This window comes from Loxodonta africana, chromosome 1 (assembly GCF_030014295.1).
Source record: "Loxodonta africana isolate mLoxAfr1 chromosome 1, mLoxAfr1.hap2, whole genome shotgun sequence".
Lineage (NCBI taxonomy): Eukaryota > Metazoa > Chordata > Mammalia > Proboscidea > Elephantidae > Loxodonta > Loxodonta africana.
The window spans coordinates 89,414,212-89,440,000 of record NC_087342.1 but is presented as its reverse complement, the minus strand read 5'-3'; the positions used below and the strand labels follow the sequence as shown (position 1 = coordinate 89,440,000).

The 25,789-nt window shown below is 43.0% G+C and overlaps 2 protein-coding genes across 5 annotated transcripts in view; both read right to left on the bottom strand.

Annotated features, from left to right (window-relative positions):
• LOC100676584 (HLA class I histocompatibility antigen, A alpha chain-like) overlaps positions 1-25,789 on the bottom strand; it is a 177,275-nt gene that overhangs the window by 88,244 nt on the left and 63,242 nt on the right. The window lies entirely within an intron of this gene.
• On the bottom strand, positions 287-1,761 carry LOC135230822 (patr class I histocompatibility antigen, B-2 alpha chain-like). Its single transcript, XM_064282804.1, has 2 exons — positions 1,498-1,761; positions 287-1,248 (listed from the first exon to the last, which is right to left on the bottom strand). Exons 1-2 carry the CDS (start codon positions 1,634-1,636, stop codon positions 935-937), a joined length of 453 nt encoding a protein of 150 aa, XP_064138874.1. The 5' UTR covers positions 1,637-1,761; the 3' UTR covers positions 287-934.

Here is a 25,789-nt window from a genome sequence, read left to right as displayed (position 1 = left end):
GGTGAGAGGCTTGGGCAGTCCCTCATGCTGCACATGGCACGTGTGTCTCTGTTCCTCTCCAGAAGGCACCACCATGGCTGCCCACTTCTGGAAGGTTCCGTCCCCTGCAGGCCTGGTCTCCACAAGCTCCATGTCCTGGGTCTGGTCCTCTCCGTCCCGCTGCCAGGTCAGGGTGATCTCCGCAGGGTAGAAGCCCAGGGCCCAGCACCTCAGCATGGCCTCACGGTCAGAGATGGGGTGGTGGGTTATGTGTGCTTTGGGGGGGTCTGAGGGAATGAGTCAGAAAATTCAGGAACTTACCATCAACTCCCATGGGTTACCTGAGCAGTGGTCATGTGACCATCCTGAGAATGGACAGGACAATTGAGATAGGGGAGGGAGTGAGAAACCAGCCTGGACCAGGAATCTGGGATAATCTTATTCTTCAGAAAGTTCTAGAAACAGGGTGAGGCAGCCCAGAGTAGGAGGCTCCAGGTGTCTGAGAACAGGGATTTCTAGTTCTGACTTGAGTGGAGGCTGAGCAACTCAGAAAAGCTGGAATCAGACCTCCAAACTGATCAGGTATGTGGCAGAGAACAAGATTTGAGAGAAAAAGTTGCTGGTGGTTCTCAAGGTCAATTCCAGGATCAAAGGGAGCTTGTGATCTGTCAGGAATTATCTCCCCTACTATCCTATCCCCAGAGTGAGTGGGTCCCTTAACAGTCTCTGAAAGAAGGGCTCCTCTGGCCAAGTCGCTCTCTGGTACCACCAGACAAAAAAACCCACTGCCGTCCAGTCGATTCCGACTCATAGCGACCCTATAGGATTGCTCTGTGGTACAGGATCTGGAACTCTGGGCTAACTCCTCACTCTCTACACCCAGAGAAAGGGGTGGTATTTTGGTGTGTATTCCATTTTCCTTTTGAAAGTCCACAAGGGTGGACACAATCCCAACTCAAAGAGAGTTCGGGGAGGCGCCACAGCCCCTAGTACCTGAGCGCTTCAGTGCCTCCTTCCGGTTCTCCAGGTATCTACGGAGGGACTCCGGGCACCTGCCCTCCAGGTAGGCCCTGAACCCATCTGCATACTTGTCAGCCTCCCACTTGTGCTGGGTGATCTGAGCGGCCGTGTCCGCTGCCGTCCAGGAGCTCAGGTCCTCGTTCAGAGCGATGTAGTCGGCGCCATCGTAGGCGTACTGAGCGAACCCGCGGAGGAAGAGCCCCTCGGACTCCACTTCACAGCCATATATACTCTGGAAGGTGTGAGACCCTGACCCCGCCCCGCCGTCAGCCCCGCCCCCGCAGTCAGCCCCGCCCCCACCACCCCAGGCGGGCGGCCATTGGTCGGAGCCCAAAGGGTTCTAGACTGAAAACGAAACCGGGTCGAATCTCTGCGGCTCTTCCTGGGAGGGGTCCCGTGGTCTCGGGGTGAGGTTCGGACCCGGGGACTCGGGGCGACGCGGCCGTGGGGACGAGGGGACCCGTGACCTGCGACCTGGGCCCGGCGTCACTCACTCACCGGCGTCGCTCTGGTTGTAGTAGCCTCGCACGTTCTGCAGGCACATTCCGGAAGTCTGTGTGTCGCCCTTGGCGCTCTGTGTCTCCCGGTCCCAATACTCCGGCCCCTCCTGCTCCATCCACGGCACCCGCGGCTCCATCCTCGGGTTCGCGGCGTCGCTGTCGAACCGCACGAACTCCGTGTCGTCCACGTAGCCGACGGAGATGTACCGGGGCTCCCCGCGGCCGGGCCGGGACACAGTGGTGTCGAAATACCGCAGAGAGTGGGAGCCTGGGGGCGGGGAGAAGCTGAGACCACCGACCCCTCCCTCCCCGCGCGGGCCCGGGTCCGGGGTCGATGAGGGCGGGGAGGGGAGAGGGGTGAGGTGTGAGGGGTGAGGGGCTCGTGGGCGGAGAAGAGGCGGCAGGAGGAGCAGGGCCGGGGTGTAGGGCCGGGGTGGGGGCTCGGGGCGGTGGCGGCTTCCCCGAGGGTCCTGCGTCCCCGCCGAGCGGTCCCCTCGCTCCTCCCTCCGCAGAGGCCATTTGCCCCCGGACCCCGCACTCACCCGCCCGGGTCAGGGTCAGGGCCAGGGCCTCCGAGAGCAGCAGGAGGAGGGTCCGGGGCGCCATGACCCGGGTGCTGGGGTTCTAGGGAGAATCTGCGTCCGGGCTGCTCCGAACCGACCTTATAAACGGGAGCCGCAGTGACGGCGATTGGCTGCTCCAGTAATTGGAGACCCAGTTGGAGTCAGAACTGGGGTTTCGTCATGTGTGTCCAGGCAGAAGGAGCTGGCACAGGTTGTGAGAAGGAGAAGTGAACCGCTGGGGAGACGGGGAATCCCCAAAACTGCGCCACCCCAACCCTGGCGCCGCCATCGGACCTGAGTGCCTGCCAAGGGACTTGGGACTTTGCCCTGACCCCTCTCCTTCTGCCCTACCCTTCTTTACCACACTGCCTCGTAAGTCCTGGGCCAGGACCTGCTTAAGGCACAAGTTTTTGTTAATTTCAGAATCTCTACGTTGTTGATGTTGTGTGCCCTGGAGTGGATTCATAGCGGCCCTATATGACACAGTGGAACTGCCCCATAGGGTTTCCTAGGCTGTAATCAGCAAGGTCTTTTCTTCTGCGGAGCGCCTGGTGTGTTCAACCACAAACCTTTCCTAGCAGCCAAGAGCGTAACTATTGAGCCACCAGGGTTCGTTAGAATTTCTATTACTATTACAAATTAATGAGGAACTCAAAGAGATTTTGTTTGTGGATTACATCTACCGATATTAACCATACGAGCAATTGAAGCAGAATTAAAATAATAACCCATTAAACTTTAACATAGTATGTTTTAATAAAAAATAATTGTTTTCCAAAATAATGTAGTGAGAAGAGTGGATCACTTTACATCTTTGCACGTCTCTTACCTGTGTCAATAAAAGGCTTCTGGATTTTCACATCTGTTTTTACTTTCAATCTGTTATTTTGGTTGCGGTGGATACAAAAATATCCAGTGTCACACAACTATGAAGTTGGAAAAGGGAGGAGTATTTTTAATAGCCTTTCCAAGTAATTGTGAGTGTTCGCCTCTGATACTTCACTAAAGCTACAGAAGCGGTCGTTTCTTAAAGGTTAGTTGCCATCGGAAACCCTATTATTGAATATTTTGTATTCTGTTCATTAAAACTCATAGGTCCATTTTGCACATTGAATGAACCTTGTCCTAAGGCGTGAATTTTTTTAACCGCTGCGTTAGGTCACTGAGTGTGCCGATCTTCTAGGGTTGGCAGATTTCATTACAAAATATCAGCAAGTCACATTTGTTAGTATTACCACTGATTCCAGCAGAAAAGTTTGTAAATTTTAGAAAGCTGTCAACTTGTGGTGGATACAACTTGTCCAATATTCTCATCTCTTCAGAGGCTACATTTTATCATTGACAACAAACTATCAGTTGGTTCTCTTAAAGTGACAAGTAGATAATTATTGATTTTGAATAAAGTATCCAATAGCCAAGATAATTTTTCTGTCATTCCATCTTTCAAGTGAAAATGATATTCCATTTAAAAAAAAAAAAAAAGAGAAGAAGCTAGTTCAGATCACAAATTATTTTCCTTGAGACAAACATCATACTTTGGAATGTAGTGCTTTATATATACTTACTTCCCACTTCATCACATAGGATATGAAAAGACGTGGACTGGAGGAAATGCTTCAATTAGTACACCTTTAAGTGAAACTGCTTTGGTTTTCGTTTTCTTCCTGCAGGTACGTGAAGGTGAAGAATACAATTACTACTGAAGTTTCACGACACAGCCTTGATTTTTGTTATGTTCACAGCTGATTTACCTCAGTGCAAGTATCAACACAGTGAGAAAGACGAAATATTTCTTAGTACAATGAGTTCCCAGGTTAAGAACATCAGATTTATGGACAGCTGGTACTTAAGAGGAAATCCGGGTGGCATAGTGGTTAAGTGCTAAGGCTGCCAACCAAAAGGTCAGGAGTTCAAATCCACCAGGTGCTCCTTGGAAACTCTATAGGGCAATTCTACTGTCCTATAAGGTTGCTATGAGTCACAATCAACTGGACGGCGACCGGTTTGTTTGTTTTTGTCCCCCCCCCCCACCTTTGGTGCTTAAGAGGAAACCCTGGTGGTATAGTGGTTAACTGCTAACCAAAAGGTCGGCAGTTCAAATCCACCAGGAGCTTCTGGGAAACCCTATGGGACAGCTCTACTCTGTCCTATAGGGTCATTATGATCCAGAATGGACTCCACGGTAAGAGTTTGGTTTGGTTTTTGGTTGTTACTTAAGAATGAACTGCCGTAAAACCTATTTGAGTTAAATACAATGGATCGTAATAAGGAATGCCTCCACTACTTTGTGAAGTTCATTCGTGTTTAAGATGTTTTAGTGTATTTAGAAGTGTTTAAGTGTTTTATATGCATAGAAAGGTAAAATGTGTACTCTATACCAAGACAAACATTTGACTAACTGACTCTCAATAAGAACCGTATGTACCTGTTCTGCATACCTACAAATTAGACTTAAAGACAGATTTAGGAATGGATCTCCTTTGTACATGGGGATTGCCTGTAATGTTATAATAAAGTTTTGACTTCATGGATCTTGTGAAAGGATCTCAGTGATTCCAAGACTCCCACAGATCACACTTTGAAAACTGCTGTTCTGAGTAAACCAGGGAGTCCCCTAAATGGCCACAGCCTCTTTGCCTCCTCTTCACCTCCCAGAATCCCTCTCCCTGAGCTGAACTCTCTGCCTCCCAAAGCTCAGCTTAGGACTCTTCCCATGGGCTCTTCTAGAAGAGAACTTACCACTAGAAATTTAATGCCACAGAGAGTTCTCAGTCCGAAAACTGAGGTGCAGGGAACGATATTCCCTCTTTTTAACTGGGAACATTTGTTCATGAAGGCACCAGATATTCACTCATGATGTGTTTCAGTTTTGTCACACACCAGCTTAATGTAGATCCATATCCCAGACAGCTGGAAATCTGATGCAGTCTGTGGGGGAAATGATAAGGGCCCCTCATTAGAAATGAATCTAAGGCACCTGACTCGAGGTCCATAAACCATCAAGAGCATCGCTGTCAAGAACTTTCTGCGATGAAGGTATTGTATATCCATGCTGTCTGCTGCAGTAGCCACTAGCCATGTGTGGCTATTGAGCACTTGAAATGTGGCTAGTGCAACTGAGCAGTTGAACTTTTAAGTTTATTTTATTAATTTAAGTAGCCACAACTGCATAGTACTGCGATATTTGACAGTACATATATAAGGTGTGCTGAATTTTCAATCTCTCTCCCGAAATAATACTTGTGTTTTATGGATTGAAGTATATTAAAATTACCTTTATTTAAAACCATGGATTTTTCACATGGGTCTCAGGCATATCCTTAAAATACAGAACGCCCATAAAAATTTAATTAATAGTTATTTAATAACTAGATTGTATAGGCATTTTTTATAGGCATTAGCTAAAACATGACTTCTCACCTCAGGGTCACAAGTGTTCACAAATGTCCATTCTTGGTGTCAATCCTTGTCTAAATATTGGGATCCGTGCTGTGATTGTTTTCTCTAACATGATGAACATATGGAGGCAAACAAGTCTTCACTTGGCCCAAGAGAATGTATTTACTGAATATCACATGTATCAAATACCCTGTCGGCCCTGTACACATATTTGGTAAATTATGAAACATGAACTTTAAACCTTAGAATTCTATCACCTTATAATTCTTTAACTATTGCCCTCTCCACTTCTCCCAAATTCAAATATTTTCTGTGTCCCTTCACCCTCAGACCCCTTGTCCTCATTGTTTCTACCTAGATGAAAATATACATGAAATATTGACAGTTGTGGAGTGAAAAGGATTCTCTAAGCATGAAACAAAGTTGAAAAACTATAAAGAAAAAGGAAGAACTTCTCTATGGCAAACACAAACACACAAATGCAAGCTCATAATCAAACTCAAAGACACATAAAACAATTTGACAGACAAAAGGGTAATGTGCCAATGTCCTTTAGCCAAAGACCACCGGGACCTTACCTGTAGTTGAACAAGTTGTGTTTATTACATGTTTCGGCAAGAGAGGATACACTGTATAGGGAACCATGGGACATCTTTATATGGGAGTGAGAAAGAACCTATTACAGGATTTGGCTTTATTGGGTGATTTCACCCATTGTCATCAAGTCAGTTGGGGAGGGTAGAAGGAATCAGTGTTTCCTCTAGATTGAATGCAGTTAGGAAGCTGGGGCATTCCCATGATTGGATATCTGAATAAATCTTATTTCTAAGGAGGGCAGGCTAGAGTGAGGATGAAGCTGTAATTGGTAACAATATTCAAAATTATGAAGCAGTCTGGTTTTGTCTCAATTCAAAATGGTCTCATAGTGACCTTGTCTGATATTGGTGTCTTATGAGATGATTTATGTTCAACAGAATAATAACTTGGCCCAGCTATCAGCGCCAGGCCAGCTTCTAACAACCTGAAGTGTAGGTGGGAGTGGCAGATCACTTCGTGGATGTCAGTGCTGCTCTCCCCCCACCTCCATTCTTCAGTTCAGTATTTTAACACTTAACAGTCCCAATTAGAAAATGATCAAAGATTACTAGAAAGTAGTTTGGAAAAGAAGAAATACAAATGTCAAACAAATATATCAGTAATAAACCAATGTGAGCAAAAATAAAAATGTGGAATAAGAAATGGGAATAAAAATTTAGCTTGGCAAAGATAAAAATAAACAAAAGTGTTGGCTAGAGTGCAGGTAAAACGTACCATCATAGAGGTTGAGGGGATGAAAAACTGGTACAAAATTTCTGACAGACATTTTTGGTAAATATCTCAACAATTTAAACATGTTTACATGTTGACACAAAAATTTCTCTTTTAGGGGTTTATCCTAAGATAACCACACATTGTTATGGATTGAAATGTGTCCCCCCAAAATGTGTGTAAATCCTGACTCCTGTATCTGTGGTTATAATCCCATTTGGGAAAGGGTTTTCTTTGACATGGTCATAAGACAGGACTAGAGTAGGGTGTGTCTTAAATCAATTTCTTTTGAGATATGAGAGAGATTTAAAAAGCAAGCAACAGATGCAGAAGTGGGAGAAGAGAGATGCCAAGCGACATGAAGACTGCCCAGGAGCAGAAGCTCAGAGACAAGGATCTTCCTCCCAGCTGACAGAGAGAGGAAGCATCCCCCTAGGAATCAGAAGTGGGGTGCTGCTCTAACAGATACTTGAAGTGTGAAGCAGTTTTTGAATTGGGTAATGGGTACAGGTGGAAGAGTTTTAAGGTGCCAAATAGAAAACGCCTAGATTGCCTTGAAGAGACCGTTGGTAGAATGATGGACGCCAAAGGCAACCTGGTTAGGGCTCCGAAGGAAGTGCGGAGAGCTACAGAGAAGGCTCGGAGAACACAGCTGGTGCCACAACGGAATGTCGCTAGAAACGTGGACGTTAGATGTGCGTTTGGTGAGACTTGGAAAGAAGATGATGAGCATGTGAGTAGACAATGGAGGGAGGGTGATGCTTTCTGTGCAGCGGGAAAGAACTTGCCTGGATTATGTCCAAATGTTTGGTGGAAGTTAGAACTTGTAGGTGATGAACATGGATATTTAGCTGAGGAGATATCTAAGCAAGACCTTAAAGGAGCCACGTGGTTTCTCCTTGCTGCTTACAGTAGAATGCAAGAGGAAAGAGATGGACTGAAAAATGAACTGTGCGGAATGAAAAAAGCTTAAAGATTGGGAAAATTCTGTCGTAGAAACTAAGGACATGTGGTCTAGAATTTTCATCAAGGATTTAGCTACACAACATTTTGTTAAAGAGATTAGGCCAGTGACTAGCAGACCTAACAAATTACCAGAGCAGAGAGCCCATCAGTTTAGACTGCAGGAGACAGAGAAAGAATGAAAGGAAAGAGAGTGTCTCCCTGTTGGAATTCTACAGGCAGGAAAGAGGCCAAAGGATCTACATCTGTTGTCCTCTAAGAAAAGAAAACGACAAGGTGTGGAGCAGCTTGGAGATGAGCAGTACTGTTGGAAGGAACATGGGAAGCAGGGCTGCATCGGTTTCAAAGGGTGGAGCCATGCGCTCCTAGTTTTAGAAGAGATCTTCATTATAGATTCCAGAGTATGGGGCTGCTGTTCACAAGTGCCATGGGGATGGGGCCACTGTCCAAAGCTGAGGGAGCAGGACTGCCCAGCCAAAGGAAAAGAAGAATGGAGACTGCTGGGGCCCAGGATATAGAGTTGACACTCAGATGGACTAGGAGAATAGGGCCACCCAAAGCCAAGAGAGTAGAGTTGCCATCGCAGTTTGTCTAGAAGGGGGACCTTAAGCCCAGGGCCAAGAGGCCTCCACTCAGAATCCGGAGGGCAGGTCCCAAAGAAGGCAGAATTGTTTTCAAGTCTCCAGAGCTAACGTAAATTCTTCTGCTTAGTTTTGGACTTGCTTGGTGCCTTTTATCCCTTCTCTCTCTCCAGTTTCTCCCATTTGTAATGGAAATGTCTACCTTGTGCCTGTTCCACCATTATACCTTGGAAACAGATAACTTGTATTCTAGATTTCAGAGGTTCACACATGAAGAGGAATTTTGCCCCAGGATGGAATATGCCTGAAGTCTCACCCGTATTTGATTTAGATGATTCAGAGGTGAGATTTGGAGTTGATTTAAGACTTTGGGGATGACGTGATGGGGCGAATGTATTTTTCATGTGGGAAGGACATGAATTTAGGGGGCAGTGGGTGGAATGTTATGGATTGAATCGTGTCCCCCCAAAATAAGCGTTATAAATCCTAACCCCTGTATCTGTGGTCATAATCCCATTTGGGAATGGAGTTTCTTTGTTGTGTTAATAAGGCAGGAGTAGTGTAGGCTATGTCTTAAATCAGTCTTTCCTGAGATATAAAAGAGATTAAAAAAGCAAGTGAGAGAAGCGGAGATGGGGAAAGAGAGATGCCAAGCCCCATGAAGATTGCCCAGGAGCAGAAGCTCAGAGGAGACAAGGACTTTTCTCCAGAGCCGACAGAGGGAGAAAGCATTTCTCTAGAGCTGACACCCTGAATTCGGACTTCTAGCCTCTTGAACTGTGAGAAAATAAATTCCTGTTTGTTAAAGCCTCCCATTTGTCGTATTTCTGTCATAGCAGCACTAGATAACTAGGACACAGATGTTTTCAAAATTATATATATAAGGATGGCCCTTGAATTGTAGTTCATAAAAGCAAAAGATTAGAAACAACCTAAATGTTGTAAACAATATAGTGATGACAGCTATGAACAGAGGAACACTTAATATGTGTCAGGCAATAACACCATGTATTTTACAAAGATTGTCAAATTAACCCTCTATGTAAAAGTCATAAGGTAGCCTATGTGTCATTCCTTTTTATTAATAGGGAGAGGGAGACTCAGGGTTCTTAAGGAGGTGGTGGAGCTGAGGTTGAACCCAGGGCATTTCCTCTCAGAGGCCTTGTTGACTCATCTTCCATCGATTCCCTGTCCCCCAGATAGGCATGAAGACTCTGCATCCCGTGCAAATGGACTGTCTCAAGGTTTCAGAATATTCTGTGACTGAGGACTCCGAGGCTCAGAGCTCAGGGCATCAAGGGGCAGTCTGACTAACTCCCCAAATCACACTCAAGTCATCCAGCATGTATTTTGAGGCTTTTGGTGAGTTAGGAACTCTGATACATACCGGAGATACAGTGAAAACTAAAAGGGGGACCCTCAAGGTATGAAACTTGCATGTATGAAGAAGATGGGCATTTATTTAAAAAAGTTACAAAGATAAATGTAAAATCACCACCGAAGTAAGTGCTGAGAGGGAAAACATCATGATATCATGAAAGCAGATAACCAGGAAACCTCATTGGTCCCCTACTGCTATTATCTGTAATATCTAAATGACGTAAGAAAAGATATGACATTTAAGAAATACTAACGCGTTATATACAATCAGAAAACAAGAAAGAGCTCTTGGAAATTAAAAATAGGATTATAGAAATGAAAAAATCAATAGATGATTTAGAAGATAAAAGTTATACTTCCCACAAAGTAGTACGAGATAGAAAATTGATGGCAAAGAAGAGAGGAAAAACTGCAAAAATTTTATACCATAAATCAAGGCATTCCAACAACCTGATAATATAAGTTTCAAAAAGAATTGAGAGCAGGAAATGATGGAAAATAATTCATGTAAGTGTCTTAGAGTTTACAGACAAAAATTTACACTTTAAATGGCCCCAGCTAAGTTCTTACTGTATTAAATGAAAATAGGTCCACACCAAGACACATGACAATGAAATTGCAGAAAGAGGATGGAAAAGAAGAGATGCTGAAAACATCAGAAAGGAACAAAAAGCAGCATCTCTGGAAGCTGGAAGACATTGAAACAATGCCTTCCAGATTGCAAGGAGAAGTATTTCCAACACAGAATTCTATAGGAAGCCAAACATAAGTGGTAGAATAGCCTAAAGACGTTTTCAGATATTTAGGGTTTCACTATTTTACTTGCCACGTTCGCTTCCTTGAGATACTAATAGATGAAATGGGAAACAAAAATGATGGAGAAAACCAAAAAGGGTAAACACGTGGGGAGGCAAAAGGGGTGCTCTGATCTTGCGCTACTAGCCCTGTGGCCACACGGGGGCGCTCCCGCTCTACCGTCGAATTCTGAGTGAGCTGCTCAGGAGGGGTTTGCGCGGTAAGGCTGGCCTAGATGTTGACCCAGAGTCTGGGCATCACTGTGGGGATGAAGATTCCTCTGAGCAACTCTGGACTCCACAGGGGTCAGGCTCCCGGGTGGAGGAGACATTGGAGGAGAGGAGAGCTCAGAAGCCTTGTGCCGTCTCTGAGATTTCCATCTCTTCTCACCTTTACCGCTTTGTCCACCCCCTTGATGGCAACACCTGGGAAAAACGAAGGGTCACTTTTTCTTCTACTACCTATTCCTTTTATGAGCACTATCTTTTGTGTCTGTCAATTTGTCTTACTGTGGGGGCTTGAGTGTTGCTGTGATCCTGGAAACTATGGCACCGGTATTGAAATTACCAGCAGGGTCCCCCGTGGTGGACAGGTTTCAGCTGAGCTTCCAGACTAAGACAGACTAGGAAGAAGGACCTGGCAGTCTACCTTTGAAAGGAATTCACAAATGAAAACCATATGAATAGCAGCAAAACGTCTGATACAGTGCTGGAAGGTGAGCCCCTCAGGTTGGAAGGCACTGAAAATACACTGTGGCTGCAACAAGGGGCTCAAGCATAACAACAATCATGAGGATGGCAGAGGACTGGGCAGGGTTTGTTCTGTTTTACAGATGGTGGGTATGAGTTAAAATCGACTCTATGGCACCTGACAACAACAACATCTTTTAAAATAAATTTTAAAATAGTTTTAGATTTCTGTATTTTTAACATCTTACATTACTGCTATAGTACATTTGTCACAGCGAATGAAACAATGTTGATACATCATAATTAACTAATCTACATACTTTATTTGGAGCCCTGGTGGCATAGCGGTTGAAGTGCTTGGTTGCTAACCACAAACTGCAACCAAAAAGGCCGCAGTTCCAACCCACCAGCCAGTCTGAAGGAGAAAGATGTGGCAGTCTGCTTCTGAAAATTTATAGTCTTGGCACCTACAGGGCAGTTGTACTCTGTCCTATAGAGTCGCTGTTTGTTGGAATGGACTCCACAGCAGCGGGTTTGGCTTTCTGGTACTTTATTCAGATTTTATTAGTTTTCCCTATGCCTTCTCTTTATTCCAGGATTCCAAATTACATTTAGTTGTCATGTCTCATAGGCTCACGTTGGCTATTACTGTTCCTTAGACTTTCCTTGTTTCAATGACCTTTAATAATTTCAGAGAGTACTGGTCAGTTATATTGTAGACTGGTTCGCAATTTCAGTTCTGCTGATGTTTTTCTCAGTTTGGATGGGGGCTAGGAGTTTTTGGGAAGAGGATCGCAGACATATCTCAACCACTTACCAATTGTATGTAATATCACCTTATGAGTGATGAGGTTAACCTTGATCAACTGACTAAAATAGTGTTGCCCTGGCTAAGACAGTATCTCCCAGGTGTCTTCACTGTGAAGTTATTTTTTCACTTCCACTTTCTGTACTGTACTCTTTGGAAGTAAATCACTTTGTGAAACCCACACCTAAGGGATAGGGAGTTATGCTTCACTTCCTTGAAGGCATAATAGACACAGAAATTATTTGGAATTTTTCTGTATAGGTTGTCTATTTTCCCCCCACCCCCATTTGTTTTTTTATTCATTTACGTATATCAATATGGATTCATGGATATTCTAGCCTCCAGGTTCCAGTGTGTCAAAGCTCCTGGTGTGTATTTATTTGAGTACAGTGCTTCAAGTACAGTTCCCCATGATCTGAAGACCTGTGCACTAAAGAGAAAGTTATCTGCTCCCTCATACACGCAACATGCAATGGGGGAACAGACATAGGATAACCACTGTGGACATTTAAAAAGGAAAATGGGAAGCACAAAGGAACCATAGAAGAATGCTAAAATCCATCCAGGCAAATGTTGGAAGTTCTGTGGTTATGACTCAGTCATATTCCTGAGTCATATAGGAATAATTCTCCATGGCCCTTGACTCTATATTCTGGAATATTAGCTCCACATCCTGAGTCCTCTATCATTTTACATATGTTTGTAGTTGCATACTTTTTTCATTCTGCTTCCTGCCAGTAGAATTTAGGGCTCCACAGGCTGGTTTTCATTTAGTACTGTCTCTGCTCCTTTCATTCAAAACTCATGCTGTTCCTGCTGATCTAATTTTATGAAAAACTTTGTTGACTTCATTCCATGAGACAAAACCCACAGCCACAAATCTCTTGGAGATAAGCCCTTCTCTACCTAAGGCTTCAGCTAAGACTGCTAAGGATGGACGTCCTTATATGTCTTAGAAGCCTTACTGTTTGGGAGGATCTGTGAGACACACCCATAGCTCTTTTGAAGGCCTTTTGTCTGACTAAACTGTACTCTGAGACACCAACTTGAGCTTTTTGAGATTTTGGCAAAGGATCTTAAAGTATTATCCTCAGCTTCATCTTTAAACTATGCTTGCCTCAGAGTGACTTAGATTTGATCTTTCTAGGAAGTCATTTCTGAATTTTAACATTATTTGCCATTGGGAGAGACTGGGAATCTTCAAAACCAGAAAATGCTGGATCCTTTTAGTTTAACAGCTTTTCCTTCAGCACTTCTCTGGAAATCTATTTCAAACAGCAAGAACACAGGGCTCTTTTAATAGTTGGCTTAGACATCTCCTTAGTTAGGTCGCCCAGTTTACTAGGCACATTTTTTACTTCCCACATTACTGCAGGCAATAGTGTTGCTAAAGTTTCTGTCACAAAATTACAAAAACCCTCTTTCGTTTAGTTTCCAATAAGGTTTCCCTCACTTTCCTTTAAGCCCTCACCCATAGCATCCTCTAAAGACATCTGGCTTTTCCAAATAATTTCAAGACTTCAAATGTCGACTAACATTTTTATCCAAGTCCTCCTATCTCCTGTCCACTGCCCAGTTCCAAGGCCATTCTCACATTTTTAAGTTTGTGTTTTGTCAGCATTACATTTTCAGGTATAATGTCTGTAGTAGTCATCTATTGCTGTAGAACAAATTATACCAAAATTGAGCAGTTTGAAACAATGAACATATTATCCCCAAGAGTTTCTGAGAATCAGAACTCCAGGGCAGGCTAGCTGGGTAGTTCTCACTAAAGGTTTCTTATTAGGTTGTAATCAAGATGTCAGATGGCACTGAAATAATCTGAATATTTGACTAGTGCTGGAGGACCTGGATTCAAGCTCACCGATGTGGCTGTTGTCAGAAAGTTTCATTTTCTTGCTGGGTGTTTGCCAGAAGCATCAATTCCTCATATCATGGGCCTTCCCATAGGCGGATGTATTTATGACATGACAGCCAGCTTCTCGGGAAACAAATGATTCAAGAGGGAGAGAAATACAGAACAGAAAGACACAGTGCCTTTTATGACCTAATCTCTGAAGTCTCACACCATTAATTCCACTTTATTGTATTCATTAGAAGTGAGCCACAAGTCAAGTCCACACTTAAGAGGAAGTAAAAAGGCCACAAACTTGCAGTTCTTACCCAATGTAGTAGTAGTTGTCATGGATTGAACTGTATCCCCCTAACTGTGTGTTAACTTGGCTGGGTCATGACTCCTAGAATTGTGTGGTTGTCCTCCACTTTGTGATCTGATGTAATTGTCCTATGTGTTGTAAATCCTAATCTCTGCCTGTGGTTAATGAGGCAGGATTAGGTTATGTTAAAGAGGATTAGGTTATGTTTGTTATGTTATTGAGGCAGGATTAGTGTAGGATGCAACACCCTTACACAGGTCATAGCCCTGATCTGATGTAACAGGAATTTCCCTGGAGTGTGGCCTGCATCACCTTTTATGGTACAAGAAATAAAATGAGAGAAGTGAGCAGAGAGAGAGGGACCTGACTACCACTAAGAAAGAAGAGCCAGGAGTGGAGCACGTCCTTTGGACATGGGGTCCCTACCCTGGGAACCTCATCAACTCAGGGGAAAATTGATGTCAAGACACATGTAGACCTCCAAGGAATGCCAGGCCCACAGATGCTGAAAGGAGACAGGGACTTTCCCCTAGAACCAACAGAGAGAGAAAGCCTCCTCCTAGACCTGGTGTCCTGACTTCAGACTTCCAGCCTCCTAAACCATGAGAGAATAAATTTCTGTTTGCTAAAGCCATCCACTTGTGGCTTTTCTGTTATAGCAGCACTAGATAACTAAGATTTTAATCTTTTAAGATTCAAACTCTTCTCAAATTTCTGTTTGTCTTTGTTTATTTCCCGGAAATATATGCTTTTAATATCTTTGTCATTTTCATAATTGTTTTCGACAGGAAGACTTTCCCACCCTCCTCATACTGGCACTACTAGAAGTCCTGCCCCGGAAGAGACTTTTTGGAGAAAAGATCACACAGCCCACAATTATATCCTGTGAAGGCAGTATGGACCTAGGCACAAGAGATTCCATACTTACATTTCTCAAACTGAAATAAAATTAGGCCTGGTAAGGCCCAGAAATCAAGGGATATTCTAACAAAGAAAATGGGCATTATTCTTGCCTTAAGCAAGTCTAACCTGATATTACTTGACTTACTAGAATTTTATGTGTTCTTCTTTCTTCTTGCCTGCATTTCTTATTAAAACCCAGTTGTCACTGAAAGGACTCTGACTCATGACGACCTCACGTGTGTCAGACTAGAACTGTGCTCCAAAGCGTTTTCAATGGCTGGCTTTTCAGAAGTAGGTCACCAGGCCTTTCTTCCAAGGGCCTCTGAGTGGACTCAAATCTCCAAACTTTTGGTTAGCTGCTAAACACGTTAACCTTTTACCCCACCCAGGGATGCCACCTTTCTCATTAGTGATAATTTTAGTCATTAATTGGGACTTAAGGAATTTTGAAACTTTTCATTACACAAAGTAATAAAGTATACATTGACAGATTAAAAAAAAAAAATCAAGCTTTGAATCTGTACCCACAAATAACTCAGGAGAATCGCTGACTTCATGTGACACACAATGACAAAGAAGGGCACCCCACATCTCATTGGCATCTTTAGCACTGTAGACAGCACATTTGCAACCAGAGAATTTTCTTACAGTTTCTGAAACAAGCCACCAATAATACAGCTACATTTGAATGGAGGCCCTGGAAGCAGTTCATTTAAGTGTGCAATAAGCACTGCCTTTGTCCTCTATAAAAAACATGAAATTGCAAGTGTTTTTCATCAATCTTACAGGTGGTTGTAACCTTTGACAGTGAGATCCCCTCCTTATTCAGTGGGCCCTGGGCTTTTCTACTTAAGAATTTCCTCCAGCTCTCGAGAGTACAGCCCTTTGAGATGTAACTGCATTGGTGTTATTGAACCCTGATAAATAGACATCATCAAACACAAGAAAAAGTGATGACTTCTCATCCTGTAAACTGTCTTTTCTGAACCAAAATTCCATAAAGTAGGTAAGTGCAAAAAGGTTCCCATATGAAAGAGAAATCCACATTTATTTGAGGACAAAGTCTGGATGCTGAGGCCTTAACAAACATCACAAAGAGATAGTAGGCACAGAGGTGTAATCATCTCCTGGTTTACCCAAACTACTGGCCCATAAAAGGCCTTGACAAAAGACACAGCCCTGAATTGTTCACTGATGGAACAGTCCATCTCTAATGTGGCAAATCCAAAGGAGTACTATAGCCATCCACTGTTACGTTAGTAAACAACTTACAGCATTGGAGACTGTGAACGTAAGATGAATATCACTTTGCCACAGAGTGTGACACTGACTGAAGCACACAGACTCATGGACCCCCATTAATAAGCCTGCTGAATAGTCAGACCACTGGGCTTCTGAATACTGGATATTGAAGGGCACATCATATGATGAAGCCTTTAGAAAAGCAGATTAAACAAGTTAGGCACAAATTGAATAATTATGTTGCACATTTCATGCCCATTAGAATGAATTAAATACACAAGAGAACACCTGGAATAAAAAGTATAAAGTAGGGGATGCCATCTGTGGTGCAGTGAATTGATTTTATATAGCCTTTCTAGCCATCATCTCTTAACTCACACAGAATGATTGGCTGGAACTATAAAAATAAGGTGTGTAAAACTCTTGAAGACACTGGACAGTGATTATGCAGATAAAGTGCCTATGGCCTACCAAGGCGATTGGTCAGCTTTGCCATTCCACTAGGCTTAAAAGAACCAATCCCACAGAGATTGAGGGGGATGTCACTACCATCAAGAAGAAGAGCCAGAAGCAACACACAGCATTTTGACCTGGGGTCCCTGCACTGAGAACCTCCTGGACTCGAAAGACAGAGAGACCTATAACATTGGAGATGGCATGAGATGGCACAGCAACACTAGGGGCAGTAGAGTGAGAAGGCTTCAGTGAGCTTCCCAACCCTTGGAGTGAGAGAGCTGAGTGCCTTCGGGTGCAGGCTTCTTAGCAAAGTGGAGTGCCTTTGGGCAGTTGTTCTCAGATCCAAACTTGCCTAAGTGAGAACCTGCGGCAGAGCCCAGGCCCAGGCTTTTCTCAAAATGAGAAGAGCAAGGTCTCCCTGCAAGCACAGCCAAGAAGAAGCTGAGAGTTGTTCTGAATTGACGCTGTTCTGATTGACAAATTGTAACCTGTGTCCTGTTATTTCCAAGTTGATCCTGATTCTGAATTGTAGCCTGTTACTTCCCTAATCCACCACTCGTCTGTCAGTTTGACACACTGTGGTGGCTTTTGTATTGCTGTAATGCTGGAAGCTATACCACTGGAATTTCAAATACCAGAAGGTTTTAGTGGAGCTTCCAGACTAAGGCAGACTAGGAAGAAGGGCCTGGCTGTCTACTTCTGAAAAAGTGGTCAGTGAAAACCTTAAGAATAGCATCAGACGCCTGTGTGATATACCACAAAAAAATAAACCCCTCAGGTTAGAAGACGCTCAAAATATAACTGGGTAAGAGCTGCCTCCTCCAAGTAGAGTTGCTGTTAATGACATGGATGGAGTAGACCTTCATTTGCTCCTGTGGCAAGACTGAAAATGACAAGAAACAGATGCAAACATCCATTAATAATTGGAATGTGGGATGTACTAAGTAGGAATCTAGGAAAATTGGAAGTTGTCAAAAATGAAATGGAATGCATAAAGATTGATATCCTAGGCATTAGTGAACTGAAATGAGTTGGCATTGGCCATTTGGACTCAGACAATCATATGGTCTACTATGCTGGGAATGACACATTGAAGAGTAATGGCATCACATTCATTGTGAAGAAGAACATTTCAAGATCTATCCTGAAGTAAAATGTGTCAGTGATAGGATACTATTCATACACATACAAAGAACACCAGTAAACACAACTATTATTCAAATCAAATTTACCCACCAACTACTAATGCCAAAAAAAAAAAAAAATGCCAAAGATGGGGAAATTGAAGATTTTTACCAATTTCTGCAGTCTGAAAGTGAACAAACTTGCAATCAAAATGCATTGATAATTATTGGCAATTGGAATGTGAAAGAGGAAAACAAAGAAGGATTGGTAGTTGGAAAATATGGCCTTGGTGATAGAAATGATGCCAGACATCTCATGACAGAATTTTGAAAAACCAACTACTTCTTCATTGCAAATATCTTTTTTCAACAACATAAACGGTGACTATGTATATGGATCTCACCAGATGGAATACATAGGAATCAAATGGACTACATCTGTGGAAAGAGGCAATGGAAAAGCTCAATATCATCAGTCAGAATTAGGCCAGGGACCGACTGCAGAACAGATCATCAATTGCTCATATGCAAGTTCAAGATGAAGCTGAATTAAAACAAGACCATGAGAGCCAAAATATGACCTTATTAGAAGTTAGATTTGATGCATTGAACACTAATGACCAAAGACCAGACAAGCTGTGGGATAACATCAAGAACATCATACATGAAGAAAGCAAAAGTCCATTAAAAAGACAGGAAAGAAAGAAAAGGCCAAAATGGATGTCAGAAGAGACTTTGAAAATTGCTCTTGAACATAAAGTAGCTAAAGCAAACTGAAAAAATAATGAAGTAAAATAACTGAACAGAAGATTTCAAAGGGTATCTTGAGAAGACAAAGTATTGTAATAAAATGTGAAAGACCCGGAGTTAGAAAACCAAAAGGGAAAAACATGCTTGGCGTTTCCTAAGCTGAAAGAACTAAAGAAAAAATTCAAGCCTCGAGTTGCAATATCGAAGGATTCTCTGGGCAAAATATTGAATGGTGCAGGAAGCATCAGAAGAAGATGGAAGGAATAAACAGAGTCACTGTACCAAAAAGAACTGGTCAATGTTCAACCATTTCAGGAGGTAGCATGTAGTCAAGAATCAAAGGTATTTATTAAAGGAAGAATTCTGAGCTGCACCGAAGGCACTGGCAAAAAAAACAAGGTTCTAGGAATTGACACAATACTAGCTGAAATGTTTCAACAAGCGGAGACAGCCCTGGAGGTGCTCACTCACCTACGTCAAGAAACTTGGAAGACAGCTTCCCAGTCTGGAAGAGATCCATGTTTGTGCCTATTCCAAAGAAAGACGTTCCAACAGAATGAGGAAATTATCAAACAAAATCATTGATATCACACGCAAGTCAAATTTTGCTGAGGATTATTTAAAAGCAATTGCAGCAGTACATTGACAGAGAACTGCCAGAAATTCAAGCCTGATTAACAAGAGGGTATGGAATGCGGGATACCATTGCTGATGTCAGATGGACCTTGGCTAAAAGCAGCGAATACCAGAAAGATATTTCCCTGTGTTGTATTGACCATGCAAAGGAATTCGACCATGTGGATCATAACAAATCATGGGTAACGTTGTGAATAATGGGAATTCCAGAACACTTAATTGTCCTCATGAAGAACCTAGGCATAAACCAAGAGGCAGCTGTTCAAACAGAGCGAGGGTTTACTGCATGGTTTAAAATCAGCAAAGGTGTGTGTCACGGTTGTATCTTTAGCCATACTTATTCAAACGGTATACTCAGCAAATAGTCTGAGAAACTGGACTGTATGAAGAAGGATGCTGCAACAGGATTAGCGGAAGACTCATTAACAACCTTCCATGTGCAGATGATAAAACCTTGCTTGCAGAAAGTGAAGAGAACTTGAAGCACTTACTGATGAAGATTCAAGACTACACCCTTCAGTATGGATCACACCTCAACACAGAGAAAAGAGAAATCCTCACAACAGAACCAATAAGCAATATCAGGATAAATGGAGAAAAAACTGAAGTTCTCAAGTGTTTCATTTTCCTTGGATCCACTCTCAACGGCCATGGAAGCTGCAGTCCAGATATCTAAGAACGTATTACATTGGGCAATCTGCTGCAAAAGCCTCTTTAAAGTGCTGTAAAGCAAAGATATCTCTTTGAGGACTAAGCTACACCTGACAGGAGCATGGTATTTTCAGTCACCTCATATGCATGCGAAAGCTGGACATTGAAAAAGAAGATCAAAAGCATAGGACCCACAAAGAGGGCCTTTCTTGCTAGGGTCTGAATTTTAGGTCTAAGGGCAGGACCAACAAGTTGTGAATAAGTTCCTCCTTCCACATTGCACGTAAAGACAGATAAACTTGAACATCTTCTATTATACAGACACATGCATTGTCTGAGTAAATTCATATAAAAATTTTTATTGTGCAGTAGGTGAAAGTTTACAGAGCAAAATTAGTTTCCCATTCGATAGTTCGTACATAAAGCTTTCCATGACTTTGGTTTCATTCCCCATAATATGTCAGCATTTTCCCCATTTCCATCTTAGTTTCCCCGTTCCATTTTGTATTGTTTTTCTAACTATTCCTGCCTTCTCATCTTTGCTTTTGGGGAAATGTAGCCCTTTGATATTGTATGATTTATTGTTCTAAGCAGTACGTTCCTCTCGGGTGTTATTGTTTATTTTACAGGCCTGTGTGTGGATTGGCTGAAAGGCGGTCTCCTGGAATGGCTTCAGTTCCAGTTCAGAAAGGTGTCTTAGGGCCATAGTCTCAGGTGTTCCCCCAGTCTCTGTCAGACCAGTAAGTCTGGTTTTTTTGTGAATTTGAGTTTTTGTTCTTCAATTTTTCTCCCGCTCTGTCTGGGATGCTCTGTTGTTATCTCTGTCAGAGTGGTCAGTAGTGGTAGCTGGGCATCCTTTGGACTAATTGCTCCCTTGAGTCTTTGGTTTTCTTCACTGTCCTTTGCTCTGGACAGTAGTAAGAGACCTCAGATACTGCTCACCAAAGTAGAATGCAAAACTTTGTCTTTATGAGCTATGTTGTGCCAGTTGATACACATGTCCCCCAAGCCTATGGTCCTTTGCCTTTGAGCCTAGGAACTTTGTCCTGTGAGGTGTATGGTCATGTCTAAGGACTTGCCCTGACTGTGGCTCTTATGTGTTCTATTGTCTACATTAATATATAAGAATTCCCTACAGCTATGTATGTAGAAATATCCACTTCCAAACCTATATCTGTGGGTGGGTATGTTCCTTTACACCTTCCCACATCTTGGGATACCTATCTACCTACGTATCTACTCGTAAATTAGTGTTTGTTAACACTATTGTTGCAGGATTGTCTATGCTATAGCAATTATCGTTGTTACCCTTTGTTCTTGCCTTCCTCTCAGTGTCCTCTCATGCCTTGGTCATATTTTGCTGACTTCCCCTGTATTATGTGTTGCCTTACCCCTCACCATTATTAACATGAGGCTTCTATTTGGTAGTTTTCCTTCCTTCCCTTCCCATCTCTGGTAACTATAAAAAAATTTTTTTTTCTATGTGTAAACCTTTTCTTGTTTCTTTATAATAGTGGTCTCATACATACTTGTCCTTTTGTGATTGGCTTATTTCACTCAGCATAATGTCCTCCAAATTCATCCATGTTGTGAGATGTTTTGTAGATCTGTCATAATCCTTTCTCGTTATCACTTACAAATTGACATCGCTGGTTCCCTGTTTTCAGTCTTTTACCTTTGCTTTATTTTTTAGTAACTTTTATTGAGCTTCAAGTGAGTGTTTACAAATCAAGTTAGACTGTCACATATAAGTTTATATACACCTTACTCCGTACTCCCACTTGCTCTCCCCCTAATGAGTCAGCCCTTCCAGTCTCTCCTTTCGTGACAATTTTGCCAGCTTCCAACTCTCTCTATCCTCCCATCCCCCCTCCAGACAGGAGGTGCTAACACAGTCTCACGTGTCCACCTGATATAATTAGCTCACTCTTCATCAGCATCTCTCTCCTACCCACTGTCCAGGCCCTTCCATGGCTGATGAGTTGTCTTCGGGAATGGTTCCTGTCCTGTGCCAACAGAAGGTTTGGGGACCATGACCACCGGGATTCCTCTAGTCTCAGTCAGACCATTAAGTATGGTCTTTTTGTGAGAATTTGGGGTCTGCATCCCACTGATCTCCTGCTCCTTCAGGGGTTCTCTCCTTTGTTTTATTTTTGAGAATCCTTTATTTGGGTTGGTATCTAGCTGATGCTCTCCTGTCTCCTAATCTCAGGTTGTTGTCTGATGTTGTTGGTTCTCTATCTGAAAGTCTCCCTTTAATATTTCTTGTGAGTTTTGTCTGGTTTTACAAATTTCCTTAATTTCTGTTTATCTGGAAATGTTCTAATTTCACCATCATATTTGAGAGACAATTTTGCTGGATATATAATTCTTGGTTGGCAATTTTTTTCTTTCAAGGTTTTATATATGTGATCCCATTGCCTTCTTGCCTGCATGGTTTCTACTGAGTAATCAAAGGTTAGTCTTACTGGCTCCCCTTTGTATGTGACTTCTTATTTCCTGAGTTGCTCTCAGGATTCTTTCTCTGGCTTTGGTTTTGGAAAGCTTGATATGATATGTCTTAGTGACTTTCTTTTTAGGTTTGTTCCATATTCTCCTGGGATGGATATATTCCTGTCTTTTATATTTCTGCCAGAAAATCTTTAACAATTCTCTCTGTGTTTTCCATTGCTTTCCTCTGTTCTGGAAATGCCATCATGCACATGTTTTTTCTCTTGATAGTGTCACTCATAATTCTTAGGCTTTCTTCATTCTTTTTTCTGGTTTTTCCTCAATTTAGTGTCAAGGGATTTGTCTTCAAATTCAGTAATTCTGTCTTCCATTGTTTCAATTCTGACCCTGTATCCTTCTATTGAGTTGTCTAATTCTGAAATTTTGTTGTTCATCTTTTGGATTCCAGGTTGCTGCTTTTGTACAACTTGTAATTTCCTATTTATTTTGTCATTTTTTTCTCTTGTTTTCCTGAATTCCTCTATTGCTTTTTTTTTTTTTTTTTGCTGTATTTTCCTTGATTTTGTCTATATTTTCCTTGGTTTTGTCTGTGTTTTTCTTAACCTCCTGAAAAGCCTTGTATATTAGTCTTTCGATTTCCTTATCAGGTAATTCCATTGCCCTTTCTTTCTCCAGAAAGTTTTCTTATTCTTTATTTTGGTCACTTGCTGGAGCCACCTTGTTCTGCTTCTTTATGTGATTTGAAATCGTTTGTTGTCTCCAAAGCATCAAGAAGTTATATATACTTATATATGCTTTTATTTTTTACTGTATGTTTGTTTGCTACCTACTGAATTTTGGGGAGAGGGGATTTCTTTTGATATATCTGAGAAGGCTGGGCATATGTGCTACTCTGATCACTAATTTGGTCACATTGAAGCTCTTACCTTGTGTCTCAGGGTGGGTAGATCAGTGACTGGGTGTGTGAGTGTAGATCTCTGGTCACTAGTCTTGTGGTTCTACTGAGGTTGTAGCTGGTGTTTCTGGTGAGGTGATGTATCAGTCCAACTGGTCACCTTACTGCGAGTGCAATGGGCATTCTCACTGGTCACTGGGTCGGGTGTTATGTGTGTGCTCTGCCAAATGCTGGGTGGTTGGTCCAAGAGTGCCTGGGTTGTCGGTCACCAGCTGGGTGGAGTGGAAATTCTCACCAACAGCCCTGGGTGGGCAGGTCTGTGTGGGGGGCATTCTAAGTAGGCACAAGCCTCCAGTTGTAGTGGGGGGCAATGTGGGGAGCAAAGCAGGGTGATGTCACCTGTCCATAGGTGCCTGCTTGCAGTAGAGCACATTGTAGGGGAAGTTGTGCCACCGGTTCAGGTGGCTATAAGATGTAGGAGACATTGTCGGTCCTTGGGTCTCTTGTGCAGGTGGCAGGAGGGAGTAGGAGCCACAGCTGGTCTTCAGGCCCCCAGCACAGAAGGCAGGAGGGAGTGGAGGCACCAAAAACCCTGAGACCCATGGTATGGAGAGAGTAGGAGACACTGCCAGTATTTAGGTCCCTGGCACAGGTGGCTGTAAGGAATGGAAGGCACTACAGGGCCCCAGCGGTAGAGGCTGGAGGGAATGGAAGGCAGTGCCAGACCTTGAGCCCTTGGGATGCCAGCACAGGTGGCTGGAGGGAATAGAAGTGCGGCAGGTCTGTGTGTCCCCTGAGCAAGTGGTTGAGTGAAGGGGCAGGCAACTGCAGACTGGGCAGGACAGGACAGTTGTAGGTGCCGTAGACCGTGATCACATGCAGGGAGGGGGGATAGGTGAGGAGGAAATGGGGGCCCCACAGGTGGCTGTGGGCTTCTGGCATGGGAGGCTGGTGTGGGAGCAGTGGGTGCGGTGTGTGCACTTAACTTTTGCAGGGCAGGAAGCACTGCTGCCTGGCTCTGGATGGGAATGCAGAGTCACTCCTGCTTGGCTGCATCAGATGATGGTGCTTTCAGTTGGGAATGCTGCTTGCTTTGTCTCCATACGGCTGTGCTGTGCAGGTTCATCTAGCAGGACGCTGACTATCTGTGATTCTCCGTGTCACCTATTTTTGTGCTGTCTCTCCTTCTACATGGTGCTCAGTCTGATGATTCAGCCTTGTCTTTGGTGCTCAGGGTTCCAAAGTTGTCATCTATATCCAATTCACTTGTTTTCTCAGGTCTTTGTTGTAAGAGGGAATTTATGAAGTATCTGACTACTTCACCATCTTGGACTGCCTCCCTAAATTCATTCTGATGTTAAATATTTTGTACCTTAACTGGCCCATCTGTAGGCAACCTTATTGACATAATACTTCCAGACAATGCTGCAAGAATCACTTCTACCTACTGTCAGCTGGAACCTCTGTGTACTCTGACTCTCCATAAAGAGGTTCCCATTTAGCTATGTGTGATGGGTTGAATTGTGTCCCCTAAAAGGATGTCTTGTGACTAACCCCTATACCCATGGATGTAATCTCATTTGGAAATAGGATTATCTTTGTTACATTGATGATGCCATGTCAGTGTAGTGTTTGTTTTAAGCCAATCACTTTTGGTATATATAAGAGCAGATTAGGCACAGAGAAGCAAGGACAAACGAGGGGAAGATAGATGACACAAGAAGACCGCCAAGGAACTGAGGAACAGAAACTGATACAAGGATTTTCCTCAGAGCAGACAGAGAATTTTTCCTTAAGACCAGCGTCCTGAATTCAGACTTTTAGCCTCTGAGACTGTAGGAAAATAAAATTCTGTTTGTTAAGGCCACCAGGTTGTGGTATTTCTGTTATAGCAGTACTAAGAATCAAAGATACCAGACGTCTTAGTTATGTAGTGCTGCTATAACAGAAATACGACAAGTGGATGGCTTTAACAAACAGAAATTTATTCTCTCACAGTCTAGTAGGCTAGAAGCCTGAATTCAGCGTACCAGCTCCAGGGGAAGGCTTTCTTTCTCTGTCAGCCCTGGACGAAGGTCCTTGTCATCAATCTTTCCCTGGTCTAGGAGATTCTTGGTGCAGGGACCCTGGGTCCAAAGGATGCACTCTGTTCTTGGCACTACTTTCGTGGTGGTATGAGGTCCTCATCCTCTATACTCAATTCTCTTTTGTATCTCAAAAGACATTGACTCAAGATACAAAGTAATCCTGTAATTTGAGTCCTGCTTCATTAACGTAACTGCCTGTAATCCTTTCTCACAGAGTTTAGGATTTACAGCATACAGGAAACATCATACAGGTGAGGATTTACTACACACAGGATACATCCTAGAGGGAAGGATTTACTACACACAGGATATATCACATCAGATTACAAAATGGTGAACAAACACACAATACTGGAAATCATGGCCTAGCCAAGTTGCCACACATTTTGGGGGGATACAGTTCAACATATAACACCAGGCTAATCATATTAAGCTCTCTTTATATCCTCAGGC

Bases quoted from the DNA above. Each gene is read 5' to 3' on its own strand.
- LOC135230822 (XM_064282804.1), bottom strand. From the start codon at position 1,636: ATGGAGCCGCGGGTGCCGTGGATGGAGCAGGAGGGGCCGGAGTATTGG. The intron at 1,249-1,497 runs GTGAGTGAGTGA...GGGCGGGGTCAG, and splicing joins CTACAACCAGAGCGACGCCG to GGTCTCACACCTTCCAGAGT.